Source organism: Alternaria arborescens (assembly GCF_004154835.1).
Source record: "Alternaria arborescens strain FERA 675 chromosome Unknown contig_29, whole genome shotgun sequence".
Taxonomy (NCBI): Eukaryota; Fungi; Ascomycota; class Dothideomycetes; order Pleosporales; family Pleosporaceae; genus Alternaria; species Alternaria arborescens.
Genome location: NW_021167884.1, coordinates 210,135 through 229,276, shown reverse-complemented (window position 1 = coordinate 229,276; position 19,142 = coordinate 210,135). Strand labels below are relative to the sequence as shown.

Genomic DNA, 19,142 nt, shown 5'->3' with positions numbered 1-19,142 from the left:
AACCCGCACGCGTCTTCGTGACAAAGCTCGAAGCATCACCAATCGTCGCGCATCGTCTACGCTCTTCCAGCATCGTCCTGTTCTTACGAGATCAGCATTTCTCATCCACGCGCACGCAATCGACTGCTGCCTTGAACGGGTCCAACATGTCTATAAAGGAATGTGTTGCGGCTCTCCATGGGCCCATCATCAGATTCAAAGACCAGCACATCTACACATCTCCCATCTACAACTACTCTTGAGCTTCATCAACCAATACTACTCTACACATCAATCAACAAGCCTCTCTTCCTGAACGAACAATCCCACCAATGGCGTTTGTCCTTACCCCCCGCTTCGCACCCGCCTACCAGGCACCGCAGTGCAACCCCTTTGGCTACTGCGCCCCAGTATCACGACCCTCACACGGTTACCGCGTCGCTCGTCCTCAGCCTCGTCGTCCCCAATACTCGCCTTACAACAACTTCTTCAGCCAGGTCGATGAGCTATTGAGTGAGATCGACCGCGAAGCACAGCGCCAGGCAAAGATCGAGGCACACCGCGAGGCCCTACGCGAAGCCTACCGCCAGCGACAGCTACAACGCAAGCGCGCACTTCGCGCCGAGTTCCAAGTCAACCCGGTCGAGCAGGGATGGCAGGTAGACGGCGACATCCAGGGCTTCAGCCAAGATAACATTAACATCGAGGTCATCGATGAACAGACGCTGAAGATTGCGGGCAACACCCACTGGCAGTCGGAGCCGTCGCCATCTCAGGCACAGCAACCTCAAATCGAAGCCGAGCCCACGTCCGCTCCCGCCGACCAACACCCCACTGCCATGCAATCCGAACAGGAAGTCGAGACCACTACCGACGCCGACACTACAACGACCGGCGCCGCGACACCAGATACCGACAGCGTCAGCGTCAGCGATACCTCAAGCCAGAAGTCATACCAAGCGACCGTAGAGGACGACTTTGAAGACCTTGCCGCCGACTTCCCCAACTCCCGCCCTTCATCTCCCACCGAACCCCGCGAGCCCAAGGGCAAGGAGAAGGCAGTTGAAGAGCCTGCCTCCACCGAGACTGCGGTAGCAACTCAGCCACAACCTGAAGCACCAGTTCAGCAGCAACAACAACAGCCACAGGAGCAGTCGCAACAACAACAACAACAACAAGAACGCATCCACGGGTCGTTTGAGCGCACCTTTAGGTTTCCGGAACGCATTGATGCAGCTAATGTGGGCGCTAGCTTCAAGGATGGTGTGCTCAGGGTCACCGTTCCTAGGGCGCAGAAGGTGCAGGTTAGAAGGATCGCTATCTTGTAGATGGATGGAACGATGATCTAACAGAGCATGAAATGCATCGGGTGGAGTAATGGGTAGCATATATATATATGGCAAGGGAATGGTTTTGTAAGATATTTGCATACGATGCTTAGCTATCGGTTCGATAATGAATTGAATTCTGATATGGTTTTATTCAAACTCTTCTTTCTCTTCTTCTCGCGATCCAACGATTATACATCCACCCTTTCCTCATCCATCGAACACAGGAATCCTCTCTTCAAACTTTCTTTTCCCTCTTATGATCGGTGAGGTGATTGTGCATCCTAAACTACACTAGCCTGCACCTACAACGCCCAAACAATAGCTCCCAGTACGGCTACCACCACACCACCCGCCTCCCCAGCGTTGATAGCAGTAGCAGCACCCGTCGATACAGCGGTGGAAGACGAGTGGAGTTCCTTACCCGTGGTGCTGGGAGTAGCAGCTGAAGTGATTTTCGACATGGTTTCCTCCGCCCTTGGACGAGGCTGCGGATGATAGGGAGGCTGCGACGGAAGACATGGGTTGGGAGACATTGCTGGAAAATATGATGTTAGTACAGCGATGGAGGCTATGAGAGAAAAGGGGATGGAGCGTTACATGCGTGAAGGAGCACTTACGTTGACGAATCTGCGGCGAATGCGAGACCGGTGAGGGCAGGGAGGATGACGGTCGGGAAACGCATATCGCCAGTCTTGTCTTGCACGTTGGAATCGATAATATGGAGTCAGAGCTGAAAGTTTATTGGGCCGATGATTTGTGGTCGAGAGAGAAAGAACGAAGTACATTGATTGCTACCTTGAGACCTGACTTATGTACACTCTGCCGTTGATCATCGTAGTACAACCCCTTGAGCTTACATAATATATCACTTTTCGTATTCTGGATTGTGCTGCCGTATGCGTACGTGACTCGTGATACTTGGGGTCGTCCCCCCTGTTTTTGTGTACTATCTCGTGAATCATGAATCCGTATCGAGGTATCAAATCCTACAGCCGTCTGGGCTAGCGAGGTAAATCTGCTTGGGGACACGAGATCGACATTGACAAGTAGATTGGGAGATGTTTCTTGCTTTTTAGATTGAGTTGCATGTATGCTACCCATTTTGCGCTCTCGTTCGTCCGAATTTGCAAAGCTGTTTTTGACACTTTGCAAAGATGCGCGGTTTGCCTCACACTATCGTTAGCATCTCCCCTTCGCTCTTCTCTCCTTCCCCGTTCATAACCCCATGCAAATATGCATCGCCCACGATCTTGTAGCCTCCTTCAGACCTCCTCAAAACAAACGGGACCCTATTGCCAGCGAAGAAACCGACACTATCCCCTACCTTCGCTGAGATGGGCAGCATGCCAATCATTCCCAGTCTTGTAAGACCAAACTGTCGGCCCACTGTCCACTGGAGATGCATGATTTGGAAGTCCTTTTGCTGAGCTTCGTAATAGACCCGCATGCCATACCAGAAACTCTCCCAAGCTCTATGACAAACGCGGACTATAGTGGGAAGAGCCAGTAGAGTAGCGGGCAGCAGGAGCTTATTCCTGCGTAGGCGATACACTAGAGCCGAATAAGGGGCCATTGCTATGCCTAAATACAACCATTTTTTGAAACGGATTTCATAGCGCCATCTAACGAGACGAAGAAGCTCTATAAACGCATCGTAGCTGAGAAAATCGACAGGGGGTTCTATTGGTTCCACCGCTTGACGATTACAGCACAAAGTGCGCCAAAAAGCTTCAAAAATATATCCGCCGTGTTGATAGATGTTGGAAGATTCCGAGCTGTACGATGGTTTTGTGAGGTCACCTGATGGTGCTATGAGATCCGTCACGCGTTGGATCCAGTCGAGATACCCATGTGCGTTTTTGGCTTCGAAAGAGAGCTGTGTCGCGCCTACAGCATCCCTCACGGTCGGGAAGCGGATGACGTGCGTTATGGTATCGAAAACGGTGCCGCGGATGTCTATGACCTAGAACTAAGTCAATTGGAGCAGAGATCAGAAATGATGGAGAGCGTACCTCTTTCCCGTCTCTCTCCACAAACTGCAGCTCCGGGGTACGTTCGATCATCGACTTCTCATAAGTCGCGTATGCAGTCATCATAGCTGTGTACTTAGATTCCAGCACCTTCAACAGATCCACGACCCAACTTGGTTGCGTGATATCCTCCTCCTCTGCCCGTGTGATGAACGACCAGATATCCAGCACACAACCCATAGACCCAATCCTGCCATCTAGGAACATGAGATTAAGTTCTTTGATCACTTCCTCGTAGCTTTTAGAGTAGTCCACAAAGCTCCTATCAATGTCACTTGTTAAACTGACAAGCGCAAATATCTTATCACGCCGATCTGTGGCATCAAACCATCTAGTCATCGCGAAGAGGGACAGTGTACCACCCATTGCCCGCTCTCTTATATACTTGATCATGAATAGAACATGCGCATTCCCTAGCTTCTTCTCAGCTGCTTGCTGGGCGTCTTCGTCTTTCCACGCCATCGCCTTCACCCCGGCGTGGAGCATATGAATGCAGCTTATCATCTGCGATAATCGTGCGGCTGTTTCAAGGACAGGAAAGTCGTCAATCGTTCTCGACCCACACCAGATCGACACCTGACGTGCTAGTAAAAGCTCTTGAACACTACAGTACGTCAATATAAATTCCTGGTTGTGACTGAACTTCAGCTATAGGGTATGGAACCTACATCCAGATACGGCTGAACCATGGTCGTAAGAGGAACGCAGCCAGCGCATTCCAGTACGCTTGCGGCACGTGCGTGGCGTAATACCCATCTAATACCAGAGCACGTTCACCAGTCTCCATCACCGGCATATCTGTAGAGTCAGCCCAAGGCAGATGCAGTTCTTTCAACACCCACAATGCCATCTCATCGGGCGCTTCTGCTTCGCCCAACCAGACGACGACGCACTCCGCTTCGGAGTAAATTTGGTCCATCATGCGAACTTGAGATGTGCGCTCCGTGATATTAGATTGGTCGATGCATATAGCGTCGACCCAAAGAGGGATTCTGGTTGCTCTGCGACGATATTCGAGCAGGACGGAATGCAGGTTGGGCGTTACTAGAAGAGGATGGGAGTTGCATATTATCTGGACAGGAGAGCGGTTTGCGCCCCAGCAGTAAGACAAGGCGTAGTAAGAAGACGGAGTTGTATCCAGACATGTTTCCGTGAGGTTGCAATGCAGCGGGGTTTCTGGGTCGCCTGGTTCGACGGTAAGCAGGCGAATAGTACGTCCTGTGAGCTCATGGGGGTAGATGGGCGAATTGACCATAACTAAGGTATGGTTTTGCGTCACCAGGAGTTGGTCAGTGTTCGGCCTTCAGTAGTATACATGGAAATGAAGAGTGATGTTAGCTGATCGAAATTTAGTGGCATGTCTGGCTGCGCCATCTTGGGGTCGCATTCGCTCCGCCCTGCAAAAAATGGTTGCCTAATGCGACATCGCAACTCCATGGCCAAGATAACTGGCGCGCTGAGGCGTGGTTGAGCATTTCCCTACATAGGTGCGTGATTGACGTCTAACCAATAAGAGCTGTGAATCGTGAATCAGAACCCTGCATACGCTGCTCTGGAAAAAGAGAAAGGGAGCGGAAGGATATCGCCCATGTGGGCCCCTGCCCAGGTGAGGCATGATGCCGGTACTAATCCGTATCGGAGCTAGCGCTACATTAACTCGAATGCTCGCAGACAGCCGGACCTTTTACCCCTCTTTCCTACTCGAGATGGTTAGCTAAAGCGTGAATCCTTGGGTCCTCCAACATTTGGCTATAGAAATCAGCTTCCGTCTCTCCTGGCCTAGCCCACCTTCTTCTGGTCTTCGCGCTCGAATACAGGAGAAATCTCATAGCTGAATCTCATTGTAGTTTGGATTTTGAAAATTCGATTAGTATGGTTCCTTCCATGTTGTTTCCTTGCATCATGTGAGGAATTGGTGAACTTACCGCTTGCTCGTCTCGGTTCGACCCAAAATGATGCTTCGAAGATGAGGACACATACTCGACCAGTAGGCCACCAACGAATGCGTATTGTTCTGTGTTGCCATCTGCAGCCTGGCCCTACCGAGCTATTGCATATACCAAGTCACGAGCGGAAGACGAAGGATCACGACAAGAAAACAGCACGATGATAGATCACAAATGTCATTACATTATATTATATTACTGGAGTGTGTATACTAGACATGGTTCTAGTGAATTCTGGGATGTACACAAGGAAATATGAAGCTCGATCGATCTATGAATAGGTGGGGTGAGATGCTGCTTTGTAGCCTAAACCTCTGAGCACACATGCCACTCCCATCCCGTCTTCTTGCAACAGTCAATGCGATCAAAGTCCTTGGCTGAAACGCTTCCAGCACCTGTAGTATCGAAGGTAATCTCCTGGCCCTCGTGCACGCTGGTAGACCGATACTGAGCGAAGGGGATGTTCTTGCCGTTGCCAGTAACAGAGATCGTACGTCTAGGATTGACTTGACTCCAAGTGTCGAAAATCTTGCTGACAAGGATACCAGGCCTAGCTTCGTCAAAAGTGGCTGTGATGTGGAAGCGCTCGTGTCCCCAGTAGACGCTACCTGTGAAGCAAGAGAAGTGGATTTTGCGAGAGCCAATGGCGCCGTCGACACGGTAGAACAGACCTTGATTCCAACCAGGACCATAGACGTAGAGCTCGTCTGCAAATGCATTGAATGTATACGGCCCGACTGTGATGTATCCTCTGATAGCAATGGAAATTTGGGCAGATGAAGTCTCAAAGATTTTGACTGGGAAAGGTAGCGCGAGGCTGAATTGTTCGTAGAAATGCCTGCCGTCCGCAGGACCAGGTACTATAGGCACGCCTTCCGATGGCTCGCCACCAACAATCTTGGTGTACGAAGGAGCTGTTGGCCTGGGTGCGGGAGCTGTGCAAGTGCTCTGAGCGACAACCACAGTCCGGAAGGAGTCTTTAGTCTCAGTCGCGAGTGGGGTGGGCGCGGTCGCAGTTATGGTTGCGGTCCTTGTAGCAGTTCCGGTAGCGACCTGAGAGCAAGCTGCGGAGATTTTGCTGGTGGGCCAAGCTGCGATAGAGGCTGGAGTCGCGAGGTCACGTTTTTCGATGGCGCCGCCATTGAGCTCCGCTGCCATAGTGTCGTTGAGCTTTGGCATACCTGCGTCCTCGGGAGAAATGGTTTGAACAGCCACGATGGAGATCTCGTAAGGGTCAACAATGATATCGTGAGACACTTCTGTGCCATTATCCGCACGTCGAGCATGTCTTCCGGCGAATTTGGCAGCAGTGACAGTCGTGATCGCAGTAGTGTAGGAAGTTGATATCCTTGTGATTGTATTCGTCAGAGGGGCTGGCGTCGTAGTAGCGGTTGCGGTCGCAGTTGTGGTCGGCTGCTCATAACTGATGTAGCTGCTGCAGAACTCCTGGCCGCTTGACTTGAGGTATGAGATGTCATTTGGGCATACAGGCACACCGTCGTCGCTCTCGTCAGTGAAGCCAAAGCTGTACTGGATAGTGTAGTGGTCATCGCCGCGGTATTGTCCGTTATTTGTGGCGAAGGAAGCGTCCCGCTCCTGGGTGTACATGGAGCAGTATTGACCCTGGGAAACACCGTTTTTGAGCAGGATGTAGGTGTTGAAGTAGCGGCAGAGTTGGGGCTTGCCTTCGGCGGGGGGATGTTCCAGTGCCCACTTGTTGGTTTCCTTGCAAGCAGTCGCACAGAGCTTGGCATCAAATGCATTTTGAACGAACAGCTTGTAGCCCATGTATGATCCCTGCTTGTTGCAGTCGAGGGGTGAGTTGATGGCACTGTTCTTTAGCTCAACTTGCTTGTAACCTTCGGCGGATTGTGTTGTAAGAGACGAGTATCCATTACTTCCAGCAATGGCGACTTCGAACTTCTCTCGCCATTATCCAGTGTTGGTCGCCGTGTCGGTGTAGACCGGCCCACTCCAGAAAGAGCAGTTGATGTTGGCGACAGCTTCGGGGTCCTGGCAGTCAGGTCCCGGGTTCGCCAAAGGGTCACGCTCCACATAAATGTTGAAGCTGAGACGTCCAGACTTCGAGTCACACTCGGATGCGCAAAGAGATGGGTCGTAGCTTTCTACCACTTTGTACCCCATGTACCCATAAGCACTGCTGACACCTTGCAAGTTTGTGAAGGTGTTGAAGTATCCGGAAGGTGTGGAAGCACCCTTAGCAAGAGAGGCAAGCTTAGTGTCAGCGCGGAACTTGCTGGCAGACGATAGATCAATCCCGTAAATGTTGGGGTTGCTGGGCTCTTGGTCACATGCTGCACGTTTCAGATGTCGCTTGATCTGGAATAGCTGAAGGCTCGGACACAGGCTTGACATCCAGCGGATCGGAAGTGACCTGAGAGACAACCTCTGCAATAGCCTCGATCTCCTTGAATGGAACCACCTGCTCCTTCAAGCCAGGAATGATGTTGATGACTGGGTCTATCTTTCGTCAGCAGTGTTCCATCCATTAGCCAGAAAGGTAACATACCAGGCGTGGCATCGACTCCAGCAAAGTCGATATCCTGAGCTCCTACCACAGCAAACGCTGCAGCGGCAGAAAGAACGTATGAAGAACGCAGACTTAAAGAACGTCGGTGCTCGAGCTTAAAGAGTGACTGAGCGAATTAATGAATGATTGAAGAAGCTGAAGCTGCTGCTGGTGATAAGGATATCTAGTTGATCTCCGAAGGTGTTTATATACTCATGGTGAACCCAGTCATTAGTTCATCAAGACTGCCATGCAGTCAAGTTTACGCTATGAGGTACGGAGTGACCGCAGCTGAAGCATGCAAAAATCATGGCTTTCTCGAGGCGTAGCTGATTGAATCGCAGAAAATCATGCCATATATCCAAAATGGCTGCACGGAGACCACAACAGGATAGGTCTGTATGTGCCACTTGACTCGTTCAGTCAGTATGTAAAGAAATTTGGTAGACGTCCAAGCCACGCGCCGAGAAATATACTAAGTCTGTGAGCTAAAAACGACGTCCGTAGGGTCTCGGTTTAGTTCTGCGTCTCCAAGTCCAGAACATGCACGTGTTGTGCCGCGTGCGTTGCAAGTCCGTGGGGGATGCGAGAATGGATACCCGTTTTTTTCTCTCGTTGTCCGCGGTCCCCTGATATCGCTACCAGTAGCGTCAACGATCAATAGCGTCGCCTTGGCATATCGCATCTCAGCCGTTCTCTCTACAGCCGTCAATACTCTGGGCAACGTAAAGCATCATCTCAACCGACAGCAGACATTGACTGGATCTGTGTCGTATGTAATATATCCATGTCCCAGCATCCGACATCGTTAGCAGAACGGCACGACGCACTCACGTATACAGCTAATATCAAGGGTCAAGGTGCAGCGACTGCAGTGCTCGATCACGAGGTCAGCCTAGACTCCTCAAGGAGTAGTACTACGACAAAGGTACCAAAGTATCTGATAGTCCTAGTGCTTGGCATCATCTCCACGTATGCGGGTTGGTTTTCGGTGGCGGCTCGCTAGCGATTCTGATAATTTGCCCCTGCCTAAGGCTCCACAGGTTAAACAAGGATCGAAACTCGACTCCATCTTCATACCTGTCTACCCATGAACTCGTCAACAAACTAAGGGGGGTGTTGCACTGCCCTGTTCTCTGCTTCTGACAACGTTGCGATTTTTTGCCGACTCTTGCGAGCTTCTTGAAGGTTCTGGCTGTCCTACTGTGCCGGATTCACATTAGTAAGCGGCAGTGTTCTCCCACCAACCAACTCACCCACGCGCAAAGACGATACACCTCAAGATGAGCGGCTGTACAAAAGCAGCAACGATACCTCGCACACTATCTATACATCTTCGATGCTGATGCTCGATACTGGGTCTTGTTCACCTTGAAACTGCGACGTGCACTCAGGCCAGGACGCTCCCGGTGCACTCGGCTACCGGCAAATATCAAACGGGGTGTTGTCCTTGCAGAAACTTACGAAGCTCTCGCATCGGATCGCATCGCATATGAACGGCCTTCTCGAAGTCGTCAGTGATGTCTCCTGTTTTGAAGATCCTCGGGTGAAACGGCGCGCGAGATCTAAAACATCGGCCCGAGCCTGTCGTAAGCTGTTGCAGAGACTCCGAAACTCCTCATCAAATGTAGGGCGGTACTAAGAAATCCATTACGGTCTCGCACCCCCCGACCTGCATCGAATGATCGCTGTGGCGTAGATGCGCATGTCTAACTACAAGCTCACAATGTGCTTGAATCGTCATGGCCAACAGCAGCGAGGATACGCCTGATAACATGCTTCCGAAGTAGCTTGCAGTGTTGCTTGCTCCTTGGAATGGACTATTGAACACAAAGACACGTTTGGTATGAGATTGCTTGCGGCGATGATTGGCTGATGTCGATTGTGTAGACTTTCTACGTCCATGAAGGCACCGCGCAAGTGCAGGGGCATGTTTCTATCGAATGCGGAGGTTTATTGAGATTACGTGCGGTTGAAAGCCAGTAACAATGAGGTTATGCCCACATTAGTCGGTAGCGGCTGTCCCGAGGGCACTGTACTCCCAGTGAGTATCAGTTTACATTTAGTTGTGGGCGGGTGATCAGCTTGAGCACACAACGCGAGTCCCGTGCACCGGGACCAAACTTTAGCAACACCAATCTTGGCCAGAGCACGTTGCACGACAACTGAACTAAATGACAGAAGTGGAAATGTGTGGACAGCACAGAGTCTTTGAAATCCAGCGACTGGGCCCACGCAGAGCGGTAGCGGCGCTTGGAGAAAGACCTCCATATTCCATGCGAGTCGATTTTGAAGGCGCAGTCGTTTCCAGGCTTCAGGTGTAGGCCTGCCACGCGTCACTCCGATAGTGGATTCATGGAATTCTCTTCTATACCACGTTCGTATGCTGATGTTTAGTTGCTCATTGCGGATCCTTCGTCACACCTGCACTTTTCAGCACCCTACATGATGTCCATGCACCCAACACTGCCTACTTGACAGGCATCATTGCGCAACCATCGCTTCAGTATTGATTGACACATTCTTCTGAAGCCGCCACTAAGGGGCGGCGCACGCGTCTCTGCAGTATCATGGAGCGACCAACGTTTCGAACGACCTGTCAAAACATTGCTGGCTCCAATCTTGGCAACGCTCGAACTTCAATGCACACCCTCCTCGCAGGAATCGCAGTCATTCTTTCCAAACCAACAGTGAGGCTATTGACGCGTAGTGTAATGGATGGTCCTGTCCACAGTAGACAGAACATCTTCGGCTGCTGCTACTGCACATCAAGTCCAGTAGCAATCGGGAAGGTGTATACCATCGAAACTATGTCGACAATCTTCATCACTTTTGAGTTGCTGTGGCGCACCGTCAGGCGACCTCATGGACGTTTCTCCGCTCTAGCTCTATCGTACCTTGACTTCCCAATCTCGCTATAACGGCACGCCAGTCGGAATGCACACTCCGCTAATGCATCAGCACTTCCTGGTCTGGCGCGTTGCATGGATTCTAACTCCAACAACAGGCTCGTGCGGGTTCAAGCAGACAACACCCACCCCAGGACGACGGAACCATGATCTTCTCAAGCGTGCACGGCTTTCCGGGTCGCACAGGCGAATATGAGAATCGGCAGTGCCCACCCTACTCCTCCCATTTCAGCGATGCGATATAATGGCTTTCGAGAAGCACATTCCAATCTACAAACGAACATCCTCTCTTTCATTTGTGCTCTCACCTCCCATCACCTTGAGGCCTTTTTCTTCAAGCACTCTTGGTAGCAACCCGTACTGGATCATGTTCGACGATAAGGACAAAGACTCTGGTCTACCCTTCCATGAGCCATCAACCGCACCTCCCTCGGAGGACCGAAGGAAGCATCATGTCTTACGTACAGAGGCCACAGCTTTCTTGGGAGAGCTAATCGGCACCTTCATGTTTCTATCCCTGGCTTTCACTGGTACTCAGATCGCGCTCAATGCCGCGGGCACCAACGACTTGACGGCATCTTCGAACCCGATTCCCGATGTTGGGAAGCTTCTCTACATTGCCTTCGCCTTTGGCGTCTCCCTGGCTATCAACGTCGCCATATTCGCCGACATCAGCGGCGGTAAATTCAATCCAGCAGTAAGTTCAGCCGTGCAACTTGTGCTCATATATCCCAGCACTTGGGCAACACCATTTGCGACATCGCCAAGACGTGGCGGTTGTACGAACATGCAGTGTAACAAGTACTAATCTGATCATCCATAGGTTACTGCCGCCTTGTGGCTCACACGAAAGATACATTGGCACCGTGCGCTCCAAACTATCATAGCGCAAATGATAGCTGCTATCGCCGCAGCAGGCTTCGTCTCCGGTCTTTTGCCTGGGGCCCTCACCATCGACACAAAGCTCGACGCATCGATTAGCGTGACGAGAGGTTTATTCTTGGAAGCATTTGTCACGGCGCAACTCGTCCTGAGCATTCTCATGTTGGAGGCCGGGTCATCGAAACCAATGTACATCGGCTTGTCGCTATTCATCGCTGAGATGTGCAGTGTCTACTTTACCGGTGGTAGCTTGAACCCAGCACGAAGTTTTGGTCCAGCAGTTGTCGTGGGATTTACTAGTTATCACTGGATCTACTGGGTGGGTCCACTGGGAGGAGCAGCCGTGGCGAGCGGAGCTTATGCACTTATCAACTTTGTACGGCGAAATCCTATATAGCAGATTAGGGCAAGACGAAGTAATGCACGAAACAATATTGTTAAACTCTCAATGACACAATAGCTGTGATGCTACTGCAAACGCACGGTTCGCGATACTATGCGCGGGCGACAAATGGGGATACAGCTTGCTTTCTTCGCACGTAGACCTGACTCTGCTTGTCATTGTGTCATCGGATTGGAAGCTTTTGGTATTATGTTACCCCTTTCGTGAGTAAAACTAAACAGCCGAGGTGAAGACAGAAGTGAAGATAGCTAGGAATCTACCGGCACGTCTTTGTAGCTCGAGATCACATCATTCTTTACTTACTACCAAGACTGCAAGTCGGCACAATTATCTTCTCATATAAATGTAACCATGCCTTGATGGATACAATTGACATGCTCCGTCACATTCGGCGGGCCACGCGCTATGATGACTCCCTCTCGCTTTCTCTCACTATAGACGGATACATCAATGGTCCTTGTATACATCTCACTGGCATCGCAAGGGCATTGTGGATGGTATCAGAAAGGTGATGGGTCACGATGTGGAGGTCACTTTTGGACCGGATGATTGATTCCTGGTGGTTTTGGCACATACGCCGCCTTCGCAAGCATCGATATCTTCGTATGTAGGTATGTTCGAAGCGAAGGTGATGGTGAAGTCTTCTCTGAAGGGTTTGGCGAGGTACTACAGCTTGGTACGTCGGAGCAACTACGGCATGGTGAAACATGTACTTAGGTAGCCTCGTGCGCTAGCACAATCTTCTCTTGCCGATATTATCTTTGGGTCTTTTGTGATCAGTCACCAGTTGCGGTCTCAACGAGAAGTTTCCTGATCATTCCAGTGATTCGTCAACTCTACCGCGTCAGATGAATATGGACCTCGACAGCATGTAGGAACTCGAACCTATCATGAGATTCCTCTCATACTCACATAATCTAATAGCACCGCCGCAAACCAGCACAACTCACCTCTCCTGCGCCTTCCGGCTGAGCTCCGAAACAAAATCTATCGCTACGCGTTCGAATCCAATGAAGTATGTCTTACTGCGCGCGGCTTCTATCATCGCTACTTCAGAACGTTGAGGATTCATCCTATGAGCTTAGCGCAAAGTTGCACGCAGTGCCGCTACGAAGCTCTTCCATACTTTTGGTCAAGCACGACCTTTAATTTGGGTTTTCTCGGTGTCGATGGTTTCGCATGGCATGTACCCCATGATTTGCGCCATCAGATCAAAGTCATCAACGTCCCAGTGGGGCTGTTCCAAGATCTTGTGCGCCGAGAGTCTATTGTTGAACGGCCGTGTGCCAGGCTAGAGACAGTCATTCTACCGAGTTACATGGTTCATCTCTACAGCCGTGACTACATCGAAGAGAAGCTGAAAGTGAGTCTTGGGAAGGACCTTGAGATCATTTACGTCGACTGAGGTCTGAAGCCTGGACGCAAGGATTTCCGGTGCTGAAGATTTTAAAGGTCTGGATGATGTTTAACTACAACTTTTCCAACCATGAAATGGCGAGCATGATGCGATCGTGTTTATATGGCGAAGACGTGGAGGTCACATGCAGCAGCTTGTTTGCGCCGACTGTAGGACACGCGCGTGAGCAACTCGCTGTTTATAAGTCATCGCGGTACCACGGAATAAGAAAGAATGAACCACAGTATGACCTTGCTGAACGCTTGGGCGGACGCACCTACTACGCTGGTCTAGCAATGTCCCGAGCTTACTTTGCAGGTCTCGCCTCTCATTCGATCGTCGCCCAGAGTAGAAGAAGCAATAACACACCCGATCTTCCAGAAACACATTTCATAATCTCCGAAAACCGCGACCCCTCTCACTCCCCTCCCCAGCCGAGCGTGGAACGACACCAGCGCCGAACGCCGCGAATCTTCGGTGCCCGGCGTCCGAAATGCGACGAATATCGGTCCACCACTACTCAACCATCCCAGACAGGCAACTTGCATCGAAAACCATCGAAATCCTTCGGCATAGTGGTGCGACAGGCCCGATAGCCATCGGAGCGCGGATCTTATGACGATGCGATGGAGGATGTAAACTGGCGTGATCGAGGAGAAGAGGCGTAGCGGAGCGGGCGGAATCGGCAGTTTGGAAGTCCGGAAGGCGCTGTGAGTGTGGGACGGACAAGAACGTGATGGGGCAAGTCAGCGCAATAGGGAAATGTATATTAGCGCGGTGAGTGTCGGCATCGCATACTCAGTTCCCAGCCTCTCTAGGTCTATGTTCCTGTAAGTAAGCGTTGCTGAGCACGATGCCGACTTCCTGATCGGTTATCGGACGCTAGTGGGAGACATCAACAGCACCAGGCTCTTCGGCCAACTTTGGGGTTGGCAACCATCTGGATACAGTTTGCATGGAGAGATACAGTAGCTGAGCAGAATGCAGCAATTGCCAGAAATCAGATGTGGAAAAGTGAGACCTGTACATCCTGCACTCGCCTGCGCTTACGTCTTCCTCGCCTAGGTATGTATGCTGGTGTATGGTCACCAAAGACTCTTGGTCTGCCTCTAAACAGCCGCCCTATCACTCTTACTCCCATGAACTACTATACAAATGTCATACTATTGATTCCACACAGCCTTGCTATCGCTATCTTCAGGCCGAAGGCCGTTATAGCTGCTTATTCCGGTCTTTCCTATCCAATAAGGCGTCGCTCGACCCGATAGAGTTAGCGTAGGGACCCTGCATGCACGTACCGCAGACGCAGGGTCCAACCGGCTATCGGCGAGATGGAAAGTCTGGGGTGTCTTGACATACCTTTTCCTCGCTGGAACGCGAGATACGCACACCTGAGGTGTCCAGACAGCGTATGAAATCGTCCATGCGACCTTGTAGTTTCACAGAAAGCCTCCATACATATACTTGACGCACACAATCTTCAAGCTGAAGATCTCATTCAATCTGACATACGCAGGGCCTCCCTCCACCGCCTTCTCCACGTACAGCCGAACTTCACGCATGGGCCATGGATCTATCCCCCGGCTCGGCTTCCAATCTTGGAAACACGAAGATGTGGTTGGTTGGAAGGGACCGCTTCACCTTATCAGCTAATCCGGGGAATGCTTTCGAGCATATCGGCGTATCTGCAATGAGCCGTCGGCCCAAGCTTTTGTTAGGAGTCAGACTGCAGGCCTCGGGATGAGCATAAAGGGCCGATGCTGTCTTGCAGAAGCACCTCCGGAGTACTTCTATATCCTTAGACCTGAAGAAGACTTGACTGCGAGATCAAGAAAGCGGATTTGAAGCACGCAGTCGATTGCCGAACAAGCAGGTATATCTCGAATCATTGCCAAGGCTACTTTCTTTTCGAAAAGAGGCTACATCTAGGTAAGTAAAGCTAGCTGAACAGCAAGCCCTGCATATAGCTTTGTTGGAGCCACGACTACAATACCGGGTCTAGAACTCCACACTCCCTCCCGCGGAACCATAGTCCAAGGAGACATATAACGAAGAGAGATCTACAGGGGAAGAAGAAGCGGTCAGCTAACGTGTATATAGACTGTTGAGATATACAAGGCCCATCCGGACAGTATTATCCATAGCAGCACAGCACAACAGCCATCGCACGGATTCCCACGAATAAACCAGAATAAACCATCAACATGTGCTCCTATACCTACTCATGGTACTACTGCAACCACGACTATTACATCTGGTACTTCCCTCCCTTCCACAACTTCCTGCCAACCCCTTGACTGACAAACCTCCAGGGCCAACAGCATAGAAGTCTGCTCTTCCCGCCTCCTTTCGGGATATTCCTATGACGCCTGGTCCATCGACATGTGTTCCAAGATGAAGATTGAATGCGGCGGCTTCTCAAACTACTATTGCACGGACTGCTCGGAAGACGTTGCTTTGGAGTTTGAGTTGGATGAGCTGTAGAGCGAGTAATGGTGGATGATGGACATGGACGGGCCGGTCAGGTTAGGTACGCTTCATTCTTCTTCCCCCCAAGCGAGATGCAGAAGAGCGGGTTATGGGGGTGGGCGTGCGGCCTGCGGAGGCGGGGAGACGTGTCCGGCCGATTGCTTGTAGGATGGAAGACTAGAAGGACACGAGGTACTGACTTGCCATGCAGGTGCGTTCACACGTCGTGTTCTCCTTGCGCATAGCGTCGTTCCGGCACGCGTATGCCGTCGGAGTTATTGGTCGGACTTTGCTCACCGCCTCATCGATGCATGCATGCACACTCAGTCTCATGCATAACCATCCCACGCGGTACTTTCCTTTCACGTTTTCAAGTCTGTATTAAACGCGCTATACCTCTTCCTTGTTTGAGTCAAGCGTTATCGGCGCATGCAGGCGCACGTACCGGCTGTAGAGCTGCATTTGCGATGGAACGCTTTTGGGAGGCGTTTGGGATGCTCGGAAATCTTGATCGATATGTTTATACTATGGGTATGAGTTCAATTACAGTATACACTGTCAATTGTATGATGTTCAGTGACGTGTCGACGTCTAATACTGTTCTCCAGCATGTGTGACCCAAGTCTTACTCCGTCAAACTGTCCTCCGCCGTCTTCGGGCTAACCCCATATCCTTCTTCCAGCGTACGCTTGACCTGCTCAGCTCGCCTTCTCGCATCAATGTACATCATGAATTCCTGATATGTTCTGGGCATAACCCTAATGTTCTTTGGCACGGTAAACGTGTAATTGAACTGGCCAGTAGGCTTAGAGTGGCCATGCTCAACATCACGGACCTTGGAATCGATTCTAATCTGCACACGTGTGTACCCGGCTTGTTCGTCGACCTTCTCGTCGGGTGCGCCAATTAGGGGTGGGTCTGTATATACGACCGTGGCGGTCAGATATAGTATGCTGCCTACAGGCACAGGGTTCTGGAACGTAGAGGGATCGAGGGAGACGAAGGTGGGACGGGCGTGTGCGAAAGCGGCGGCGGCAGTGAAGGCAAGCTCGAAGGTTTGCTTGAGAAGGAAACCGCCGAAGATCATGAAGTGGTGTCGATTGCGGTATTGTGGTTGCATGATTGTAGCAGTCTGGAGACGCGTGGCGTCCATGAAGACTACGTTATCTGGTTTGCGAAGCTCGTCGTAGGGATCTAGACATGTTAGCTGTGCGACGAAAACAGGTGAACTGGACCCGACCATGGTACTGCAGCTGCTTCTGCCAGAAGGCGTGTATGAGGTCGCTTTCGAGATCGTTGGCCGTATGTTTGAGCAGGGAAGTATCGCGGCGCTCCTTGCGCACCTTGGAGTTGCGTTCGCCCAAAGCATACAGGCGTTTCTCTTCAGCCGTCTCGACGATCAAGGGATTGACATTTACCGGCCTAGAAACCTGTCAGCGGTGATTCGGCGCGTGCCTGCAAGAATTAGCTTTACTTCTTGGTGCCTGGATCTAGGGAGACCATGGTGAATGTGCAATTGATCAGTACATCCTCGTCTTTGGCCTGTTGGCCCTTCTGAGGTGCTTTGGCAACCTGCATAGTAATCTCTAAACTGCTTCTGCCAGTCGCGTAGGTAACGCGTCCGGACAACTCTAGGTCACATATCTCCGTCAGTGGGGAGTGAATGGTGATGCGATCGCAACTAGCCGTGACTGTGGTCACATCGTCTCCGGTATGCTTGTACCTGTCGGAGCATTTAGAGCAGGGCAGCTATGTCGCGTAGCTGTTGAACGCTTACGCAATGATGCCTGAGAGTGCATCAAGGTCCATGAAGATGGTTCCGAGCCGTATATGGCCCGAGGAGTTGAGGTATGTGTCGAGTATCCATGGGTCTTGAGCCAATGGAAGCACAACTGAGTGGTAGCTTTCATCCATACGCTTCGGTGTCAATTTTCGGTCTTTGGGAACTTCAGGCTTTCCCGAAGGCTCCTTGTGTTGCTTCCCCTCGGCTTGCTGCTGGCGCAGAGCTTCTACCCAGGGTGTACGCACGCGCATGGCAGTGAGCTCGCGGAAGACGCCATCGGTGCGTCGCGGAGGGCTGGCGTGGAGAGTTCTGCGCGCCCATGAACACGCAAGCACTCCGGACGACCGGCTTGTGACATGCTTAAGCGATCCAACTTGACCGACGCGCTTCAGCGCGTTGCTGGCGATGTTCCTCATGCTGGAGCCGACGGTGGGGGTTGCGTAGAGCTGTAGCTGCGAGGAAGCAACCTCTAGGGTGCTTGCCGAACGCATGTCTTGGCGTCAACCGCGACACCTCACCGTCCCGGCCTCAGCTCCTCCACCGACTTCTGCAATTATCGTGTCGTCTTTCTTGCCATCTCCAGAAATGCTGATACAGCTGAAGACCAATGTCGAAATCGATTGAGCTCGGACGCGCAGTACTCAGCTCGCCTGCCACTAATCACGAGCTGTGGCTCACAACATTGATCACCGTCTCATCAACAGAGGACGCAACTTACCTACAGCAACTCACCTCATCCCAGTGCCTCGATGTGTTGATGTCCGGGAATACTTGGGTCAAACGTGGACAACATATGCACATTGAAATAAGACTCAACTTACACGAGGTCTCATTACCTGACAAGCAACTGCAAGACCTCGCGGATGCTGTCCTTCATGCACCAGTAGGTGCGATGCTCTCGAGATGGCCATCATTGACAAAGCATAGGTTTGGGATCAGCTGATGTTGAAGCCAACCCAAAGAACAGATACCGCTGTGGATCCAGGGACGATACGCTTGGATGTCAACCACGCACCCGTCATGGGGATGCAGGGAAGGAAGGAGCGTCACAGACTCTTCTTGGATGTACCGGCAGCAGATGTTCGACCGCCCGAGGGTATTGCAGAGATTTCACTCCACACGGTACGCCTCTGCATGGACATCCTCGAGCCAAGCCCGCTCCGGAGGTCCACAACGAAGCGATTGAATTCACCTCGAAGCGAGCGAAGAGCATCAGCTTTAGACGATGAAGACTCTGATACGCTTTTGCATGAGATGGCTTCCGAAGACTTGCTGCATGATATTGACACCGACCGCAGCCAAACCGCTGTGAGGGCACTTGCATCTCGGAAACGGAAACGATCAGCTACAGAGACCGTGGTGTCGACTCAGTCACACTCACCCGACAAGGCCAAAACATTGAAGCAACCACGCCAACGCCCGATCGTTGATTCCTCTATACAGCGCAGGTCACGTCCAGATTTCACATCATCAGACCGGATAAA

The 19,142-nt window shown here is 51.4% G+C and overlaps 8 protein-coding genes across 8 annotated transcripts; 4 read left to right on the top strand and 4 right to left on the bottom strand.

The window, feature by feature from the left end:
• Positions 1 to 311: 311 nt before the first annotated feature.
• Positions 312 to 1,307, top strand: AA0111_g9761 (hypothetical protein; the record flags this gene model as incomplete). Its single annotated transcript, XM_028656356.1, has 1 exon — positions 312 to 1,307. The coding sequence occupies one exon, from the start codon at positions 312 to 314 to the stop codon at positions 1,305 to 1,307; it is 996 nt and encodes a 331-aa protein (XP_028502709.1).
• Positions 1,308 to 1,727: 420 nt separating this feature from the next.
• AA0111_g9760 (hypothetical protein) lies at positions 1,728 to 1,992 on the bottom strand (the record flags this gene model as incomplete). Its single annotated transcript, XM_028656355.1, has 2 exons — positions 1,728 to 1,845; positions 1,928 to 1,992. The coding sequence occupies 2 exons, from the start codon at positions 1,990 to 1,992 to the stop codon at positions 1,728 to 1,730; spliced, it is 183 nt and encodes a 60-aa protein (XP_028502708.1).
• A 486-nt stretch (positions 1,993 to 2,478) lies between these two features.
• AA0111_g9759 (hypothetical protein) lies at positions 2,479 to 4,595 on the bottom strand (the record flags this gene model as incomplete). Its single annotated transcript, XM_028656353.1, has 3 exons — positions 2,479 to 3,273; positions 3,323 to 3,944; positions 4,009 to 4,595. 3 exons carry the CDS (start codon positions 4,593 to 4,595, stop codon positions 2,479 to 2,481), a joined length of 2,004 nt encoding a protein of 667 aa, XP_028502665.1.
• A 997-nt stretch (positions 4,596 to 5,592) lies between these two features.
• On the bottom strand, positions 5,593 to 7,662 carry AA0111_g9758 (hypothetical protein; the record flags this gene model as incomplete). Its single annotated transcript, XM_028656352.1, has 2 exons — positions 5,593 to 7,211; positions 7,260 to 7,662. The coding sequence occupies 2 exons, from the start codon at positions 7,660 to 7,662 to the stop codon at positions 5,593 to 5,595; spliced, it is 2,022 nt and encodes a 673-aa protein (XP_028502666.1).
• Positions 7,663 to 10,969: 3,307 nt separating this feature from the next.
• AA0111_g9757 (hypothetical protein) lies at positions 10,970 to 12,004 on the top strand (the record flags this gene model as incomplete). The annotated part of the gene is made up of 2 exons (XM_028656351.1): positions 10,970 to 11,422; positions 11,549 to 12,004. 2 exons carry the CDS (start codon positions 10,970 to 10,972, stop codon positions 12,002 to 12,004), a joined length of 909 nt encoding a protein of 302 aa, XP_028502663.1.
• An 854-nt stretch (positions 12,005 to 12,858) lies between these two features.
• On the top strand, positions 12,859 to 13,415 carry AA0111_g9756 (hypothetical protein; the record flags this gene model as incomplete). The annotated part of the gene is made up of 2 exons (XM_028656350.1): positions 12,859 to 12,881; positions 12,935 to 13,415. The coding sequence occupies 2 exons, from the start codon at positions 12,859 to 12,861 to the stop codon at positions 13,413 to 13,415; spliced, it is 504 nt and encodes a 167-aa protein (XP_028502664.1).
• A 2,195-nt stretch (positions 13,416 to 15,610) lies between these two features.
• On the top strand, positions 15,611 to 15,890 carry AA0111_g9755 (hypothetical protein; the record flags this gene model as incomplete). Its single annotated transcript, XM_028656349.1, has 2 exons — positions 15,611 to 15,663; positions 15,719 to 15,890. 2 exons carry the CDS (start codon positions 15,611 to 15,613, stop codon positions 15,888 to 15,890), a joined length of 225 nt encoding a protein of 74 aa, XP_028502661.1.
• A 610-nt stretch (positions 15,891 to 16,500) lies between these two features.
• Positions 16,501 to 18,074, bottom strand: AA0111_g9754 (hypothetical protein; the record flags this gene model as incomplete). The annotated part of the gene is made up of 4 exons (XM_028656348.1): positions 16,501 to 17,069; positions 17,116 to 17,297; positions 17,350 to 17,598; positions 17,653 to 18,074. The coding sequence occupies 4 exons, from the start codon at positions 18,072 to 18,074 to the stop codon at positions 16,501 to 16,503; spliced, it is 1,422 nt and encodes a 473-aa protein (XP_028502662.1).
• Between the last annotated feature and the right edge of the window lie 1,068 nt (positions 18,075 to 19,142).